The following is a 20,940-nucleotide window of genomic DNA, read 5'->3' as shown; positions in this document are numbered from 1 at the left end:
TCCTTTAGTTTGTGGCAGAGGATTAGGAGGGCAGCTTCTAAAAGCAAGAGATTTTACACCCTGAAAAACGATTCTTCCGGTTTCTTTAGAACCCAGATCATCTGGCAACATTGGATCCAAAAACCTGGATGGCCCTGGTCTTTGGGCTGCTGCTTTCTTTAAACAGGTCCCAAGCTCTCTGTCCCTCTGAGCTCCTGGCTAGCTTCATTCTTTCACTGTCTGGCTCTTGAACTCAATCAACAAAGCAAACCGTGTCCAGGAAGATGGTAACAGTCAATGCTAGTGCAATATAACAGCAAGTCAAATCACTTTGTTTTCAAAAAATGGTGCATAGAAAACAAATGGCCAGGGAGTGCCACTGGGGGTCAAGAAGCTGTGTGACCCATCCACTGTTATTCACACTGAGGAGTGAGTAACGGAGGAACTGAGACCCACTGCAGCTGGTGATGCAGATGAAGCAGGTGGCTGGGTCCCCACCAACTTGATGTTCCATGGCACCATGTGCTGCTCAAGGATATTTGTGGAAGAGTCAGGAAAGAAAATCTCCAAGGAAAAAGCAACTGCCCAGGAGGGCCTAGAGGTATAGGATGGATGGATGGATGAGAGAGGCAAAGGTTGGAAGGCAGCTCAGAGGTAACTGAGAACTCAAAGATATGTCACCAAATCCAAGCGTCACAATGTGAGCAATGAATGACGCTCCTCGGAGAAAACAAAACCTCAAAATAGTTGTATCTTCAGTGCAAAATCCAAACAACTGGCCATGTTTCCCTGCAGAGCCCTATGGAGTGAGAACCTAGAGAAATGAGAGTCAAGTCTGAGCTCAGTGGGAGGAGCTGTGTTCACAGGGGCATCTGCAGGAGGGAAGGAGACATGCCAGTGTCATGCACCTGTCAGCACCGTGTGCATCCCTCCCAGCACTAGCACGCTTTACTCATTTTCTCTCCTGAAGCTTCTTTCCGGCCTTAGATTCCTGCTTCCACCTCCCAGGTCAGGGCAGGGCAAACTGAACCACGCTGACCCAGCAAAACACAGCCAGGTCAACATATCAAAAAGCACAGTCTATAAACAACCCAACCACACCCTAATCTCAAAATAAGAGCACTGACCATATCCATGTCTTGAAACAAGCTGAAACTTCTGAGTGGACGGGTATATAAGGAATTTGTCAGGAATGCAGGGGACAGGAAGCCCAATCCAGATGTGACCCCAAAGTGGGTTCCTGGGAGCCCAGTCACTTCCTTTGGCTCCATCCAGTTTGAGGGGACCTCAGTACTTAGCACACTGCAAAGGGTTGGGTGTCCAATTGTCCTCATGTGAGGGAACACAAGACACTCTAAACAATGGTTCTCCAATTTAACAGGCAAAGGAATCATCTGGGGACCTGATGATACTCAGAGTATGACTCAGAATGTTGGGAATAGGGCCTGAGAGTCTGCATTGGTGATAAATTCCCAGGGATGTGGATGCTATCTGTCCGTAGACCACTCCTTGAGCAGGCAATGTTTCAAGCCATCGATTGGATCTTCACCTTGGTTTCACTTTAGAAGTACAAGAATGCTTTCAAAATTCCCTAAGCCTGGACCTCATCCCCGAACCAATCAAATCAGAATCTCAGGCTGGGACTCAAGCATCAAGACTTTTTAAGCTCCCAGGTAAGTATGACATGTAGCCAAGACTGAGAATCACTGCTGTATACAGTGGGGATGGCCAGAGGTTCCAGAGGGTTCCTTTGGCTGAAGCAGCTCAGAGGTGGAGCTGCCAAGGAAGTGACCAGAGGCCCCAGCTGAGAAGGTCCTACACCAGTAGAAAGCACCCCCTCGTCCTGGACAAACACAATTAGGGACCAGGAGGGAAAAGCTGCTGGTGCCAGGGCTTACCCAAGAGTTACAGACACTTATAAATAGCAAGGTTAGTTTCACATTTCCCCAAACTGCAAGCCAGGTTGCTAAAAGGCAGGGCTTGGATTTCTCATTGTAGGTTCCAAAACGGGTAGAGCTACAGGCTCAGTATCTCGACTCTGGGCAATGGGGACCAGGAAAGGCAAAATAAGAAATAAATTTTCCACTGCCACCAATGAAAGCCCTCACTGACCACTCAAAGTGATGAGCTCCTCTCTTCACTGCTCTTATTTAAAGGTCAGCCCCTGGTATTTCACAACTCGACCCCTCCTTTGTCACCAGCTATTGCATACATCTGGAAAGTCAATTCTACAGTTTCCAAATGCTGTAGAGCCCCCCCTCCACACACACACACACACACACACACACACACAGACCCACACAGACCCTCAATGATGCACACCATTTAGGTGACACCCTTCAGGATGCCATCAGCTGCTGAGGACCTCACTTGCAATAAGGCAGGACAATCTGGGAACAGGTTCTAAACCCTGAATTCAGGGCTGCATAAAGCACTAGGAACAGTTGCAAAGTCAGAACCCTGAGAAGAGGGGAAAGGCCTTAGTGGAAGAGAGAGGAGAGCAAAGGATACAAAGATGCAAAGACAAGGACAGAAAGAGGAGGCCACCAGGAAGGCTAGGTGGGGGAGGGGGCAGGACACGGGCAAATGCCTTCAGCCTCCTCCAACACTGGGCGGTGTGAGGAGCACAGCCCTCAGGTAAACCCAGAATCTAAGACATTGTGCTCTTTAAATTTATTCACGTTTTCCAGATTTCTAAAAAGGAAAATGTAAGAGACTCAAGGGAAACATATAACACAAGGTCAAATAAAACCCAAAATGGATTCAGAAGGATTATCCATGTGGAAGGACCAAGAAGTAGAGAAGGAGGAAAAAGAAGAAGCAGCAAAATTGGGGCTGGAAAGTACTAGTCTCCACAGAAATCAATTAGGAAGACAAACATCATAGACCAAAAAGGTGTACCCAGAAGCCCCACCCTTGCTTCCAATCAGTTAGCCTAGAAGAGCCACCCAGCCAGGTTCTCCGGGATGCAAGGGGTGAGCTCAGGAAGGTAAGAATGAACGTGTGATGAGAGCCTCTGTGGTCAGATTTCAACCTCTGTCTTCTCTGAGCTAGAATCTTGAGAATCCTATGAAATGTAAAAGCAATTGATTTTTCTGGCTTATGATGTATGACGGCCACTCATTTCATTTATTCTCCAAAAAACAATGTTTTCTCCAAAAAATGCAAAGGGCTGAGGTTAGGTTTCAGGTGCAGCCGTACAGACACAGCGCAGCTTGCTGGTGAAGGGCTCTCTTTAGTTCTTGGGTGGTAAGCTTACCTGCCAGCCGTGAGGGTCTAATTAGGGCCTAGCAGCAAGAGTGTCCCCTCTTCTCTGGAATGGGTTTCTCTGGAGTGCTCTGCAAGGAGCATTCAATATCCTGCACATCCAACATCCTGGAGAGCAATTCCAGAGTGTCCCAGTCCCACATGAGTTCAGGAACTTAGTTCAAGAACCCCACAGGAAACATTTTCAACCTTCACGGGTTTCTTCCAATAGCAGGCACACTGACCTGGTTACCAGCACTGTCACTTGGGAGTATCACGAAACTCCAGTAAGTCCCCAGTGCCATGGACTGAACTGTGTCCCCTGTAAATTCACATACTGAACTCTCACCCCCAATGTGAGGGTATCTGGAGATGACACCTGAGGAAGGTAATTAGGGTTCAATGAGATCATGAGGTTCTCACCCTCCTGATGGTTTCAGTAGCTTTATAAGAGGAGGACACAGCAGGAAGGAAGAGAAATCACCTTCTATCATGTGAGGACATAGAAGGCAGCCACCTACAAGCCAGGAAGAGTCCTCACCAGGAAGAGAATTGGCTGGCATCTTGATCCTGGATTTCACAGTGTCTGGAACTCTGAGTAAATGTCTTGTCTAAGCTGCCCATTCTCTGGTGTTTTGTTACAGTAGCGTGAGCAGATGAATACATCTTGATGACAAGCACAGTCTACCTGGTCCATTGAGGAGCACAGGAGCTCCAAGATGCTAGGGCCCTCATTTTTGCGCTGTCTACCATGTAGACCCTAAGGCAAAGTCAGAGAATGTCCCCTAGAGCATTGTCCAGCACCTGGGTGCAGGACCCAGGAGAGGGAAGGGTAAACAGGAGAAGCCAGGGCAGAAACAAAATGCCAGGACTACTGTTCCTACCATAGGAGGGGAAGGAAGAAGAGGACTGAAATTAAAAATTTGCAGAGAATGCTGGTGCTGAGCCAGTGCTCCTTTCGACCTGACCCAAACAAATCTGGCCACCTTACTACCCCTCCAGATGGCACAAGGAATCCCTCAGCACAGCTGACTCTTGGTGCTATTCTAAAATCACACCAACCTGCAGGTCTATTATTAAGCTGCTCCAACCCGGCAAAGCTGCTCACTCCCCAGTCAGTACTTTTATATCCCAAATAACAAGACTATAAATCCCGGGTCAAGCCAGCTCCTGCAAGCCACCTTCCTGGCACTCAGATCGCCATGGATGTCCCTCACTGTTGGCTTTTACCTCTGCTTTGTCTCTCCCGTGCCACTGTCAGCCCTCCAGGGCAGGCCAAGTCTACCGTGGCTTTTGTGATCATTCCAGGGGGCCGGATTCCAGGCTCTGCACTCAAAGGCAGCCCAGTGATTATTGTTGGCCAGCTGCTTTTCCTGAGAAAGCATAATCGGGTCTTTTGATTCCCGTACACACACTGCCTGTTCCCTGCCACTCTCCTCTCCAGTGAAAGGGACTTCACAGCCCACTCACATTCCGGCCACAGTTTACAGATCAGGGCATGAGCATCTTGGCTCAGGAGTGCTAAGAAATGCAATGGAGGGTTTTGGCCCATGGTGCAGAAGCCAAAAAAAAAAAAAGAAAGTAGTTCCCTTATCTGTGAGATGAAGGGGCTGTGCTCAGGCAGCTCACAAGTCCCCACCAGATCAACGACCATGTAAGTCTGGGGACATGTCATCCTGTGATGTGGCAGACCCTGCTGTCTGGCTACTCAATACCCACCCTGCCCCTCCTTCTTACTATCAGACCAATTTTGTTCGGGGTAGGAAAATAACCAGCTATAAAACATGCACCTTCCTGGCCTCTCTTGCAGGTAGGGGTGGCCAGTGAAATTTAAGAGGAATTCTGCTAGAGATCTCAAGAGGAAGCCATGACTTTTCAGATACAGGTACTACCCCTTCCTGCTTCATCCTCCACTTCCCTCCACCATGGAGGCTGGAAGTGCAGCTGCCATCTTGTAGTCACGAGGACAAAAGTCTATCTGCTAAAGAATGGGTGGGAAAATTCTGGGCCCCATTGGAGTTGGCCAACTACTACAGCAGCCTGGTAGGCTTACCCCGGGACTTCTTGGTTCATGACATAAGTAAGTCCCTACATGTTTAAATTACTGTATTTTCCAGCCAAGGAACACATATGCTTGTGATTTTTGTACTTTTTTTTTTCTTGTTTTTGATGCTATTGTTGCTTTTTGTCTTGTTTTTCTAAAAGCAAATTTGGCTCTGATGATAGTTTCTAAAAAGAGCAATGAGGGGGGAAAAATACCTACCAGGATATTTTTCTTTCAGTTGGCAAATCCAAAGAACAGACTTTTCCATGAAAGGCGTCTGCATTTCACAAAAGACCAAAGACATCAAAAAGTCTCCAAACTGCCAACTGTTTTGAAGTGATGAAGCTCAGGAGAGAAGAACCATCAGGTAATTTGTTAAAACCTGTCAGTCTCCGAGACCAAGCCTTTGCTTTCTTTCACATTCAACCCCATTATCAGCAACAATATTTTTGCTTTAATGACATTTAAGGCACAGATCCTTCCTCCCAGAATACTACTGAAATTGCCAAAGTAACAAGATACGATGGAAAGAGATACATTCATGTGCTAGAATCTCCAAGGGACTTCTGTTAGATAAAAGGCTGATTTGGTCCAGAAAGAAAGGCTCAGAGGACCAGCTGAGAATCCTGCTTCCCAAGAAAGCTCTGCTTCTCTGGACTGCTTTGGAAATCCCAAGGCCAGAAGCAGTCAGGCCACAGGCCAGAGGGAGAGCGTGTGGCTCAGGATAGCAATCCAAAGTTGCTCTGCTGGGAAGCTGCAGGGGTCAGCAGTGTCACTCAGATGAAGCAGCCACTAGCTTCTCCCTGAGGCTGTGGGCAGCAGCCCTGCTTGGGCTGCTCAAGGCCACACTTCTAGTTCCTTGTCTATCTCCTCGTGTTCACAGATTTCTAAATTTATCACAATTAGCCCCTGAAAAGTTATTTATATTAGAAAAAGCAATGCAGATGATCTCAATGTCCAGGAACAGATGGTTGTTTCAGGAGACAGAGACACAGCCTGGCATTCTCGTCTTCCCTCTTAGAACAAAGAATACCAACACCTGCTGCCAACCCTTCCCCCACCCAAAACCTACAGAGAATTTCAGTTCTTCAGAAGCAGATGATGAAATATCACCAAAGTGGGAATTCAGTCGTGCAAATCAATACCAGGCCTTGAGCCTTCAGGGATTTAGGTAGGAGCCAAAAGAACATGTAGGTTGTTTTTCCCTAAATGTCTTTCCACAAGTAGGACCCAATACAAAGGCCATATTTTATGTACTAATTTTTCCCATAAAGTTCAGATTTTAGCTGAAGTTTTCTTCCTGAGCTTCTCTGAAATCATTGAAAAGTGGAGAAAAATAAATTAATGCTCCTAAGTGCCAGGGTCACTGGGTACCTATAGGTAGAACATGATGCCCTCCAACCCAAGGGGGGGCAGGTCTTTCTCCATCTACGTTTGGTCTTGGCCTCAGCCCAGAGTCCCAGACTTTCTGGAAGCTCCCAAATGTGGGCCATTGGCTACAGGGAAGACCTGGAAAGAAAACTTGCAAACCACAGCAGAACCAGAAAAACCACCACCGGCAACACCTCAGAACTGAGTGCCATCTCAGGGCAGGGGGTTAAAAGTCACACCTTCAAAGACCAGCCTCGGGGTCTTTGGTTACAAAAAATTCCCCACTGGCTCCTTGTCCCTTTGCAAAGTACAGTGTCTAATGACCAAGTCATCTGTAAATAGAAAGAGGGATGAAAACAGTTTTTCAATTGTATTCTACTGAAACTGAAATCTATAGCTCTGCACCTGGGTGTTTGACTATGTTTTTGTTAACACAAAATAAAAACAGCGCACACGCATATTTATGTTTGAGGCTCTTGATAGGCCAATTTGTCTTCTTACTGGGTACAAAGGAAAGCTTATCTGCAGCTAATGTTAAAAAACAAAGTTAAAATCAAAAGCTGCCACAGGTAACCCCAGCCCAGGAATCCACATTCCACAGGTCTGTCCCAGCAGGATGTTGATGGTAGGCCAGGCTGCAGGTGCTGGGGGGCAGGGTCTCTTGGAACTCTTTGTATATTTTTGTTCAGTTTTGCTAGGTACCTAAAAGTGCTCTAACAGCCAAATCTAAAAAACAAACCTGTTTCTTATAAAAGGTGTTTAGCATGGGTGCTTCAGACTCCCAAGGCATTTTCTCATGGAAAGAATGTGACAGTCATCTCATCATCCCATCTCCACCGGGTCCCCAGGCTGCTGGACCAGGGAGTAAATCCTAAACTCCTTGAAGAAGCCTGGGTTGCTCCAACTGGTGGAAGCAGAACTTTCCTTACTGCCCAGCTCTCGTGTGCCTGGCCTCAGATCCAAAGGAAGAGCTTGCCCTCCCATCCCTGTCTCTCATGTCCTCGGGAGGCCTGAGAGCCAGGGAAGGAACACGGTTGGATACCGTAAAGTTGAGAGTCAGGGCAGAATCCAGAAGCAGCACGAAAGAGGGCTCAGGAGGGGAGCAGGGATGTGCCTTGCCATAGCTCCCTGGAGGTCCTGGAACAAGAGCTTGCTTATAGCTTAACATGTTCTTTGAAGCCACTATTGTTTATTTTAAGGTCCTTTCTACAGGCTCCAATTCTAACTGCAAAGTATTTTGTCATCACCTGCTCTTGTTATTATTTCATACAAAAACGGCACCAGTTAGTTTGGGGGTGGGGGTCGTCTCTGTTTGTCTACCACCTCAATACTGCCGATGCCTCTGGGCTAAACTCATCCTCAGCACTCAGTGGATCCCATACTTTCTCAGTGAAAGACTCAGAAGAAATACAGAAAGGAAAAGTCTCCCACTTAGTAATTGTCAGGTAACTCAGGCCACCTTTTCACACACCCTGAAGCCTGAGGAAAACAGATCACACACACACACACACACACACACACACAAGGACAAACACTCCTTGCCAACTGGAAGGACATCAGAAATAGATGGACTCAATCTGGAGAGAAGGAGGAAGAAAAGACCCTAATAAAGTCACCGAGGCGCCAGTGATGTCTACAGGGTCAGATTTGAAGCGTGACATTAATTTTGGTCTGAAAGCAAAGCAGTGCTGTGTGTTGTGCAGCGCATTTACTCTCGGTTGCTACCTTTCTGCAGTCTGTGCTGTGGCCTGGACATGCGTCTTCCTCCTAGGCAGACACTGCAGGCCATGCCCAGGGACTGACTCCAGCAAAGACCTATGGCTGCTGACACACAGATACCAATCTGGGCTACCCGCAAAGCAGTCCTCAGGGTTCTTGGCAGTCAACTCAAGAGCGCAGACAGTGTCTTTATCTTGACCTCTCTCTAGCAACTCCCTCTCCTTTGGATGCTGTGATGGAATTTTCCTGGCTTTCTCTTTGTCTGCCAATTCCTTCTGCCTTTCACCTGCAGACCCGCTTCCCCTGCCAAGGTATCAGGTGCCCACCCGAGTTACATGCTCCACTCCTTCCTCTCACTCTGGTCTCCGAATTATTTGATATGGACTCTCGGCTTCGCCACCACCCCACTATGAGACGCATAACACCCAAATCTACATCTCTAGTCCAGGCCTCTCTCCAGAAGTCTACCAGTTTCCAAATGCCTCCTAGGCTCCTGGGTATTCTGCAACACATTAGTCACCACGTCTGAAACTGGACTCGTCATCTTCCCCACCAAACTCATTTGCTCTCCAAATATTGCCAATCTCTGCCAAGCCATAAATCAGGATGTCTCCTGCACCCACTCTCCCTCCCTCCCCCACCCTCAAATCTCCTAGTCTAGTTCCTAGTCTCCCACATTCGTTTGCTCCTCTCTGGAAAAGCCACCCAGCAGATTATCTTGGCACCACCCCTTCTTCCTTCCAATGCATCCTTTATACCACTAGGGTTTCTTTCTGTTTCTCTCTGGTTAAAAGCCTCCCGCCCTCCTGCATACAAAAGAATACCCAACTGGCCACCAAAGCAGGCAAACCTTCTATGATCTTGACATATCATCCAACACTCTCTACAGAGCACTCTATTCTCAAACCAAAAAAAAAACCTACTTGGGATTCCCAGGAACAACCATGACCATGTATACATTTCTACCTGTTGTTCCCAAAGCCTGGAGAACTCCTATTTATATCTCAATATCCACTGTAAACATCACCTGTTCTGTGAAGTGTTCCTCAGCTCTTCATCCCCTTCAGACTTATCATTCCATCCTCTCTGTTACAGAAATTCTCTGAGCACAGCTCTAATGAAATACCTACATCAGGTTATTGACTTGTAATTCCAAGACTTGCTTACCGACCTTCCTTCCTATGCTGCTGGGAGAGCCCCTTGCCTGCAACATGTGCAGATTTAGAAAAGCAGTTCATAAAGTTCCTCAATCTGCGGAACAACCAGCTGTGAGAGATGTTTCCCCAGGATGTGCAGACAGGAAACAAAGGGAAGCAAGGAGTTAATGGCGGAACCTTTAAACACACCCCCACTGGTAACCTTGGGTTACATTTCTGTTTAACACAATTGGCCAGTGAAAAAGAATTTTCATCACAAATCCTATTTCCTCCAAGTTTTCTAAAAGCATGGCCCTATCAGTTTGAATCCTGCAAGCTCTTTCTCAGCCAAAAGGAATTTCCCTTTACACAAAAACTATTCAGACATTTCCAAGATATGAAATATTAAAAACCAGGACTTTCCACTCAGACAACTGGGAAACTATTTGTGGATTTTTTTTCCCCAGACTCCTCTTATATATGCCAAGAAGTCTAAGGAAGACTTCTTTTAATGTTAAAAAAGTGTCTCCTACCTCTGTGCTTTTTTTCCATTCTTTATTTTGTCTGGGTTTTACTGAAACAAGGTTTTAAGTCAGAAAGCAGAGACTATAAAATGCAAAACTACCCTTGCCAATTGAGTTGCCCCAGTGAAATATGCTATCAAATGAACGTTGCTGTTGTGTTAATAGCCCATTTTTTTAGACAGGAGACATTCAATGGTAGAAGTGCAATACATGAAATACAAACAGGACTTCAGGACCATGTAACACAAATGCAGCATTTAACAGGGTGTGAAGCAAAATGCACTACAATGCATTCACAGGTCAAAATGCTTTATTTCCAAAGAAAAACTGTCTTCTAAGAGCTAACATTGATATGTCTAACAAAAAACAGACATGAATATTTGGGTGGTTCAGTATAACCTAGCTCAACTGAAAAAAAAAAAAAATCAACATTCTTCAGTAAACATCAGCAAAGGTCAGATAAACAAATGATACCAGTAGAGAACAATGTAAAACTCTAACATGAGGCCTTTTAACATGAGTGGACTGTAACTGAGCCTAACTACTGCTTACAAACCAGAGGAATATAATGTACATGATCTGAGAGGCTCTGTCTCTCCTTTGCATTAATATTCCAAGCAGTAGAAAAAAATTATATGCCCACCAAAATCCAAAAGGTTTACTAAGCCAGAGTGTAAGCAAAAGTCTAATCAAAACAGCCTGCACCTAATGGGTGACATGGATTCTAGAAGCATCTATGTCCCAGGAATGACTCCTGAGCTCCTCCTGGGCTTACACTGCAGGAGAGCTAGGTCACTAAACCTTCCCTGACATAAACAGAGTGCTGTGATAAGGGAGATCAAAGTGTCCCCAGCTCTTCTTAGTCAGAGTAACACATCACGAAGATTCAAGGGTTACCCGGCCAGAGTTGTTCTGCAGCCAAAGCGAACCCAGAAGACTCCTGGGTCATACTCCAAAGATCCCCTGCTTTCCATCAGCAAACAACAGACACAAAGATCTAAGAGCCATCTGCACTGAAGACAACAGAGGGGACAGACAGGGAAGCGACTGGGAGAATAGAAAGCTAAACACTAAATGCTCACATCTGACAGGCGAGAAGGAGAGGAGGAAAAACTAAGCCCCCCAGAGTGCCATGAAACCCAAGCAAAAATGAGTTAGAAGATGGCCCTGTGGTCGATACTGCCAGATATTTCCATGAAGCCCAGCAGATAAGGACAGAGAAGAGATTCTTGGACTCTACAGTTACGGGAAGGTCGAAGGACCTGTGATCATCATCAGAACTAGAGCCGAGGTCTGCACAGGATTGGCAAGTGAGGAAATGGGGGCCGCAGCTGTTGACCGCTTATTTGAGAAAACCTAGCCATAAACAAGACAGGAAGAATGAGTAAGAAGGGGCATCTGGCAAGCATGTGTGCAAGGCAGAGACCTGTGTTTACAGCAGAAGGTAGAAGAGGGGAAGAGAGAAAATACAGATGCACAAAAAAGAATAATAACAGACCCCATCTGCTTCTGAATGATGTCAGACTCCTAAGGTTGGGACATTTCGTCCTCAAAGAAAAGACATTTGACTTAGATGGCAAGGTGGAAAAATGCATCTACTACAAGCCAGGAAATGGCATGAAGAGAAACCCAGATTCAAATAATTTGCCTAAAGCCACCAGGGAACCAATGGCTGTCCACACCAAATCTGCCTGGATGCAAGCCCCACCCTTTTCCACAGCACTGCCTTCACCTCCACTCCCAGGGAAACTGGGGCTGTTAGTCACTCTACCCTTATTACCTTCTCTAAACAAAACAAAAATAGATGCTGACACTGAATTACCCAGGTTACTGACATAATAAATGTCTACATTTGCAGAAACATTCAGAAGAATTCAGAGTTTAAAAAAAAAAAATACACTAACAAAAGAGGCCCAGGCCACTCGGCTTATCCATTCTCCAGGATGCCCTGCTCCACTGTGTCAGCAACAAGTAGTTATTATGTAACTTTGCGCACCCTGCTCTTGACTTAAGCATCCTGGGGGCATAGAGAAGACATAACTTTGTCTCCTGTCCTCAAGGAGCTTCTGTTTCATCTGGGCAAATCTCTACTGCTCCAAGTTTCAGATTCTCCATAGGAAAAATGGCCTGTAACCTTCTATGCTCCTAATATATGTCCTAAACAATTCAATGCAGGGGAGAAAAATCAAGGTCACTTAGAAATTTATTTTGTAGAGCCAGCAAGCAACTGATGAGCAGGCAGAAGGAATAAGCTCAAAGAAGGGGAGTATGATAACTTCCTTTCAATTCTGATCTTGCAGGAGCAGGGAACATAAACACTACCCCTTCACTTATGGGATCACATGTGGATATTTCAAATGACCTGAAGTTATAGGCCTCAACCATATTGATTGCCTGGCAAAAGACTAGGGCCATTTGTCCCAAGAGAGTCAGAAGACAGGTTAGAGCCATACCAGGCTGTGGCAGTCCGTTCAAACTGCAAACACTCACACGCAGCATCACCCGTATTTGAATAGCCATATGCAACAGGAAAAGTTGTTCCTTTGAAAGACGGCATTCAGCTTTCCACCCGCTGAGGACCTTGAACAGAGCAAGTCATTCTTGTCTTACATGTCAAGCAAGATTACAGGCTCAGCTAGATACCACCAGCCCTGGCATGACCCTGCTGCTGGGAGTCCAAATAATATAGTTAATTCTATGTGTCCTAGTTAAGTGAGCCAGGACATAGCACCCCCACCCCCACCGTGAACAGCCTTTGCATGCACTCCAGAGAGGCCCAATCTGCCTCTTAGTTTTCCTTCATTGGGCAATAGGGGCACAGCTAAATAATGTTCTCAGAACTTTGCAAGTATCGTGATTTTGCTCTTTTGCTCTCAGGGCAAATTACTGTGAATTTTAAAGCATTTTCTAGTTGCCAGCCCACCTTTCTGAGCAAACAAGCACACCTTTTTTAAACGAATACACCTTTTGGCTAAGGAAAGAACTGTCAACTCAGATTACTGCACTAAGGGTCAAGCCAGCTCCCGATATCTCTTTCATCTCTAAATGATTAATCTAAATCCATCATATAAATCCCATGCTTCTTTTTGGTTTAGAAATGATCTTGTGGCCCAATCCTTACCAAGAAAGCTCTAAGAAGAATCAGGTGGTGGACTACTAAGAAAAATCTCTTCCATTCTAAAAAAGGGACATAAGGAAGTGATGACATTTCTTCCTCTCCATACCATCCGAATGCAACATCTGCAGCTCCTATGTCCATCATGTCTCCAAGATGATGGATGGAACCAAGGTCCATGGGAACACAGAGGAGCTACTGAATCATCAAAAAAGGAAGCTATGTTCCCAGGCCTCTTGCACTAAGAGATAATAATTTGCTTGTAGAAGCCAAATTGAAATGGCTTTTGGATACTTGCAGCAGCAAGCATTGTGATTAATTCAACTATTAATCAAGATGCAGTGCCTCATTTCTCCTGCAAGAACAACAGCACAGCAGAGCTGTTTCCACAGAACATTATAACTCAGAGACCTTTCGAGAAGGAGGGCAAATTCAAAACTACTCTTCCCACTCAACTTTCAGGGTCTCGCCCATGTCTACCTTCCCTCAACCAATAGTAATACCACAAGAACAATTTCAGAGATACTAAAATAGTGGGTTAAAGATTTTTTTGCTGAGTCAATGGAAATCCCTTAAAACGTAGGTAAATTAGCAACACATGAACCAAAGGCTGCCTTATGGGTTCATGTATGGAACAATGGGGAAATTCACCTCCCATTTCCCAAGTATTCCTCCCCTACCATCTGCCTACTGTCCTAAGTTCTCCACTTAGAGATTCACCCTCTTGACCCAAAGTAATTCTAGTTGAATGTAGATGTCCATTTAGGGGTAATACATTTAGCCTTACTAACATTTAAAATTTTAGCTTAATTCTATCAAATTGTTCCTGTACATAAAATTAGAAAAGAGAGGACTAAAAAGAGAACACTTTCCAATAATCCCTTATGACCTAAGAAGAGAAGGAAAGAGGCAAAGGTATAGAAAGGCTCAAAGAGGGCCTTGAAGACAGATTATACTCACTTCACAATTTTGTATCCTGCTAGAATTCTATGCCTATTCAGCTGGTAGAGGACAGGTGACCAGAAGTGACAGCATTCTGAGCCAAGCAGAACTCAGATCCCCTTAAGATTCTGGGTCCCCTTAAGAATTTGGCCAGGAGTCAATAGTAGGAGATGAGCCCAAGCTGGATCAGAAACCCAAATCTTCAATATCCCATTGGAACCGTATCAGTCTCTGTGCCCAGTGGCAGGAAGAGGAAACCACCCAGCCTGTGAGATCAGCCAACTTCTTCTCAGCAACCAGTGCACAATGAGGGAGCTGGATGCTTTCCACATGGACACCAGAGGCAGGTTGAACATTCACTACCTACTACTGTCTGGGTTCAGCCCTTTTACTTTACAAACTGGCCAGCAATAAAATGTGAGTAGCCTAACCACCAAATAATTTTACAAATAACTGGCTTTAATATGTTTTGCGTTTAAAACAAGCAGAACTTCTGTTGCTATCTTTGCAAAGACTCGGAATTTCTATTACATACTTTTCAAGAAGTATGTAATATGATCATTACAAAAAAATTATAAAATCTTTATTTTCCTGATGCTTAAATAGGAATATAAAAAAGAAAGTTGCCAAGTGTTATGGTTTAGATATGAGGTGTCCTCTAAATGCTCATGTGTGCAATAATGCAAGAAAATTTAGAGAAATGAGTGGGTTATGAGAGCCTTAACCCAGTCACTGATTTAATCCTCTGATAGGGATTAATGTATAGTGTTAACTATAGGCAGGTGGGGTCATTGGGGACGTGCCTTTAGGGTATATATTTTGTATCTGGCAAGTGAAGTCTTTCTTGCTCTCTCTGCTTCTTGGTGTCCATGTCCTGACTTGCTTCCCTCTGCCATACCCTTCCACCAGGATCTTCTGCCTCACCTTGAGCCCCAAGGAATGGAGCCAGCCTTCTATGGACTCAGACCCCTGAAACTGTGAGCCTCAAAATAAAGTTTTCCTCCTCTCATCATTCTTGTCAGGTCTTTTGGTCACAGCAGCAAAAAGCTGACTAAAACATCAAGTTAATGAGATTTATCCAACACAAGCCCCCTGTCAACTACCACCCAGAGGGCCTCTTTCTACCAAGCATTCCCACTTCCCCTACTCTCTATCCAAGGGCTCCAGAAACTTGAGTAGCATTGAGTTTTAACATAGCACTAAAGTCCCTTTCCCCCCAAGGACAGTCAGATTAAAATTTCCTCTAGTCCAATTTCAGCCTGTAAATTGTAATTTTTTCACTTTCTAAACACATCTGGGAGATCAAGATTGAACAGTATCAAAGGGCATAATGTATAGCTGAGCCTCCTCCCTCCCTCCCTCCCTCCCTCTCCTGACCTCCAGTTCCCCAAATCACCTTCCCAGAAACAATCAGTTATCCACTTCTTGAGCATCCTTCCAGACATAGTCTGTGCGTATATAATATACACAGATAATGGGACTGGGGTTGTGGCTCAGTGGTGGAGCACTTGCCTAGCGCATGAGAGGCCCTGGGTTCGATCCTCAGCACCACATATAAATAAATAAATTAAATAAAGGTATTGTGTCCAACTTCAACCAAAAAAATAAATATAAAAATATATATACACACAGATAAAATGTACAGATTATTTTGCTTTTTAAACTGCAAAGGTCCACAGAGAATTCCCAGAAATGAAATTTGCACAGATCTTACAGGAACACAACATGAATGTTAAAAATTCCCCAACATCCTTGGAATAAGAGGCAAGGTATCTCACAATGATATCAAACCTTAAGATGCTCCTCATTTTCAAATCTCTTTTCTGAACCTGCTGTGTGTGGGTGGGTGTGTGTGTGTGTGTGTGTGTTGCTAGAGACTGAACCCGGGCCTCCAGGTTGCTAAACACATGCCCTATCACCAAGCTACTCCAGTCCTGAGAACTTCTTTAAGCTTTAAGAAGTAGCCCAGCTTCAGAAATTCAGGGTCTGGTGAGCAAGTCCATTTTTGCCCCATTCGTGTGCTTTGTTATTTTGTAGACTTTCAATCTGTTTCCTCTAAGCCTTTGTCCTTGTGAACCAAAAGACTTCATAACTAACCAAATGAGAAAAACATTGCTCTTGATGGCTCACAGAAGGCACCTGAGAAACGTTATAATCCCAGCCTTGGGCAACTTGAACATTTTTGAAATCAGGTATGTGACAGGTTTGCTAAAACAGAGCTTTAGCAATCATGCATGTGGTAACCAAATCCCTCTTTAGAACAGTGAGAGGGATCATGCTAAGAAGGTTTGGTGGCTGCCATCGTCAGCCCTGGTTAAACATTAGCTGCTTTCGAGCTCAGCAGTTTGTGTATCCCAGTCATTCTCTCCCAATCTCTTATTCAGACACTTATCTTTACGTCAGGATTCCTCATTCCTACAGCATGATGGGCAAGAACTTGGGCTTTGGAGGCAGGGAAACCTGGTTTTGAATCCTGGTTGTGTCACTGATTAGCTGTGGGGCCTGAGCCAAGTTGCTTAAACTCATTAAACCTTGGTTTTCTTATATTTAAAATGAGAATAAAGATGGCTCTCTCGTTGGGTCATGAAGAGGGATAAATGACATAAAGCACTAAACATAATGTCTTTTAGCAGGACCAGCAACATAATTTAGGGAACCAGAGCAAAATGAAAACGTGGATCCCCTGTTCAAAACTGAGTTAGAATTTCAAGATGGCAAAATAAATCAGAGCATCCAACCAAGAGTGGAGACCTGGGGGGCTGGAGAGTGAGCAGGTGTGTGCAGGCATCCCTCCCCCTAGGGAGAGTGGCACTCCACAGATGGGAGCCATCACCACCTCTGAACACTTTCCCAACTTACACCTGTCTGCTCACTGCAGGCTCTCCTCTCCCTGTACCAGGCCCAATCCACTGAATTTGGAAAGTTTCACTGGGTCATTGCCAAAACAGGCACTGGTGTCTTAGAAGTAACCTGTATTTTCAAGGAAAAGAACTCACCAAAATGGGGAAATCTAAAACATGAGAGGATGTTGCCATCAGCTCATACCAGATGTGCTTTCACCTTCTGGCCTTTGCCTGGTTTTTCATCCTGTCAAGACAACATTCTTACCTGTCTCAAATCTTTGTGCAAAAGGCTCATTATGCTAACTTATTTCCATACCATGTTTTGCCATTCCTCTCTCTTGAACTCTCTATCCCCATTATCCTGTTCTACTTTTACTTTTTCCATAGCACTTATATTGTTTTACATACTTTTTTGCTTCTCTGTTTATCATTTATTATTTATTCTTTCCTAAGTTTGCACATATGACCATGCACACACGTGTGCACACCCACATATGCACACATGCACATGCACACACACACATACTAGAATGTAAGCTACTCAAGGTCAGGAATTTTTGTCTGCTTTTGTTCACTGATGTATCCCAGGTGCTTAGAATAGTGTCTGGCACATAGAAGATATTCAATAAATATTAATTGAAAGAATAAATATACCTGTGAATACACACGTAATCACATCAGGCCATCTTTTTTCCACATGTAGATTCAGCTAGAGGTCAGGTCACCCCATGTTACAGATAAATGGCAATGATAACTGGATACCCAAAAAGAGTTCAAGAAACAAATGGGAACGTTATATACTTTCAAATCTCTACCAAACCTCTCTTAGTTCAAAGGACTGTAATCCAAAGGTCTATGCTACTAAATCCAATGCCTCTTTCAACACTGACTCATGTATGCACAGCTAGTTGCCATCACTTGCAGCAATGAGCAGCATTTCATGTGTGAGCTGTTCAGAAGGGAAACACTTGTCTAAGTAGAGAACGTAAAGAGTCATTTTAAAAAGGATTAGTAGAAAAATCATCCCACATTACTGCTTTACCACCATAACAGAGAAAAACTGAGCTATTCATATCAAAAGGAATTTAAGCTGTCTACCCCCAAAAATGTACAGAAAGACGTTAGAGTCAGTCCAAGCTGTTTGTCCTGGTCCTGAAGTTAACGCCACAGTCACAGGCACCATCTCAAACCCTGACCTGTGATCTCACAATGCAAGCCACAGGGTCCCACCACCTGAAAAACTACCCCAAATCTGTGCATTATAGCAGCTAGATGAGACATTTTCCCGGTAATAGAACAGTATGTTTGAGAACAAAAGAGAATAGCTTCCATTCCATACATGGTTAAAATGTAGCTCATGTCAGTATAAACATCTGGAGCACCCAAGACTCAGAAGATAGTTGAGGGCCAAAATCCAAGTTCTTTATGGAGGTCAGGAAACACATCTGAGCTCCATTCCAAATACAGCCCACATGGTCTCCTTGGGACAGGCTCAATGAGCAAAGCCCAGATCACACTGAACATCTGGCTTTTGCCCCAGCATGAACTACCACTCCCTCTTAGCCCTACATTCTGGGTTTTTAAAACAAGCCCTTCTCAGCTACCTCAACCACTTTGGTGGGAATCAACAGGGAGGCCCTCAACTCTTTTCCCAAAATAACGTAAGTCAGAGGCAAAGGCCAAAGAGGTGGAGCCTGCAGGCCATTTTACAAAAGTTTCAAATTTCGTGGCACTGACCCCATTAAAAGAACCGTAGAGGGAAAGCAGCCAAGTCTCTCCTTTCCTCGTCAGTGTTTGCTTTCCCTCTCTCATTACAAACTTCTACATGTCTACAAAAGAAACAAAGAGATAAAGATATCAACAAAGGCATATGATCAGTGCTGGCTATCGGAAACAAAAATTCCAATTTGCAAATTTAATATCAAAAAAGTTGAAATTGAAACATTAAAAGAAATGTGCTTGCTCTGTGACAGCTTAGTCTCTGAGGCATAGAGGGAAGGTGAGCTATCCCACCTTCCTCAAAGGCCTTCTGAAATATGTAACTGCCTCAGATTTTCCATACTGATCTTTCCTCTAAAGAGGGAGGAAGCAGATTTCTTGGCAGTACAGTCTAAAAAGCCAAATAAAGCAAGCAGCCTTCCTCCTAATGGAGAGGAGGCTTTCCGACACATACATGTGCACACGTGTACTTTTAAAAATGCAAATAAAGGATGAGAGGGAGGGAGGGAGGAGGGAGAATATGAGACAGATGGAAAGAAAATGCTACTTTAGCTTGTCCCGTTTAAAAAAAAAAAAAAAACAAAACAAAACACCTTCCGACAAAAATCAATAGCAAACTAGGCGGTGGCATATTATTCTCAAAAGACATCCCCCTCCTCCCACAGTATCGTTAGCAATATTACGGATATGAAAAGGCCGCAGGAGAAAAGTACAAATAGCTAACGGAATACAAAGTGTCATTATTCTTAGGAGAGTTTCAAAGGGCCCTGTGTGCACCTTTAGCTGTAAGAACAGAAAAACTACTCCTCTCTCCAGACTTCTTTATTCTGGCCATGCCCTTTCCCAGACATTGTTTTCCCACTTCGCAGGTCTCCAGAGGTTCCTCTGATAACATCACCTCCCCCCTTGAAAAGCCACCCTGCCCCCGCCGCGAGTCCTCACCGTGTGGTACATGAGGGCCTCGGTCTCCCCGGGCTCTGACAGCTCGCTCAGCTTGCGGTCCCACTGCAGGACACTCTGCTCCCCGCTCTCCAGCACCTCCATGGTGGTCGGATCCGCGCTGGGCCGAGGATGCTGGGGGCAGGAGGGGACCGGGCGGAGCCGCCTTGAAGCAGCGAGATTCCTTTCTCGCGTGTGGTGCGTGTGCGTGTGTACGAGTAGTTTGTGTTCTTAGACAGGAAAACGTCTGCTTCCCTGCCTGAGAGAGAACCGCCACGGGCTCCCGTCCAGTGTTCTCGGAGATCCGAGAATCCCCAGAAGACGCCAGCCGTCCACGGCTCGGACCGGAGGCTGCAGGGGTTAAAGTGGGATGTGCATTCAAAATGAAGTCAGCTCACTTCCCAAGAAAATCCCTTCCCAGTAAGCCCACTTCCCACTACCGCTCCAGACACAAACTTTCAGAGTCCCCTGGGATTCTCAGCTTAGCTCCAGGATCCAGCTGCGACCCCACCTCCTTCCAGGCCACTGACCAATAGGATGTTCGGCTCACCGCTGGACCCAATCAGAAGTCTTTCTCTCCGCCTTGTACCGCCCACAAAGGCAGAGCCATGAGAAGTCTCCGCCCATGCCTTGGAATGTGGGCGGGGGGCGCCCTTGACGTCACCGGGGAACTCCTCCTGCCTGAGAGGAGCCAGCTGCCGGCGGTCTGCAATAGCGGACCAATAGAGTGCTTGGATCCGGAAGTGATGGACAGGGAGACGGACCAATAACAGAGAGGAATCAGGGAGGCACAGCCAGTCAAATAGCGACAAGAATACATTTTTATAAAAAAGGGGGGCCGAACCCTGTCCCCTTCCTGAGGATCCCCAGAAATTAGCCGTCTCACTGAGAAATGAGAGTTGCTGCGCGACAGAATTAGAAAAATGGGGCAGACTTAAGTGCTGTCCAAAATGTTGCAAATACGTTAGCTCATTTGAGTCGGGATTTTTTTTAAAAAATTCATTACGCACGAATATAAATATTCCCTTAAGCAAAGTTTGTATTGGTACATTTCTATCAAACTGTCATTGTTCTTCATATTTTCTCCCATTCTCTGTTACTGTTTATCTATCTATATCTAAATCTAGTTAGATATAGATAGATTTTTTTTTTCTTTTTTATGGGCTTCACTGTTTTTGCTTTCATTCAACAGACATTGATAAGAGTCAGTGACTATTTTTCCAGGTCCCACAGCTGTGAGCTAAAGTTCTTCAATTCTTTGAGCTTTACTCCCGGTGGAGTCAGATTAATAAAAAGCTAAAGAAACGAAGGCATATTATAATTTTGGAATGTGATACTTGCTGTAAAGAAAAATTAAAACAGG

The 20,940-nt window shown here is 45.0% G+C and overlaps 1 protein-coding gene across 2 annotated transcripts in view; it reads right to left on the bottom strand.

Moving 5' to 3' along the window:
- Creb3l2 (cAMP responsive element binding protein 3 like 2) overlaps positions 1-20,086 on the bottom strand; it is a 111,139-nt gene extending 91,053 nt beyond the window's left edge. For both annotated transcript variants that reach the window (XR_007341842.1, XM_048786879.1), the window contains exon 1: positions 19,581-20,086. Coding sequence is in view for 1 of the 2 variants with exons in the window: in XM_048786879.1 (XP_048642836.1) it covers positions 19,581-19,682 (102 nt within the window). In the remaining variant the exon portion in view is untranslated. The remainder of the gene's footprint in view (positions 1-19,580) is intronic.
- Positions 20,087-20,940: the final 854 nt, after the last annotated feature.

Source organism: Marmota marmota, unplaced genomic scaffold (assembly GCF_001458135.2).
Source record: "Marmota marmota marmota unplaced genomic scaffold, marMar, whole genome shotgun sequence".
NCBI classification, from domain to species: domain Eukaryota; kingdom Metazoa; phylum Chordata; class Mammalia; order Rodentia; family Sciuridae; genus Marmota; species Marmota marmota.
This window is presented reverse-complemented; position numbering and strand designations above follow the sequence as displayed.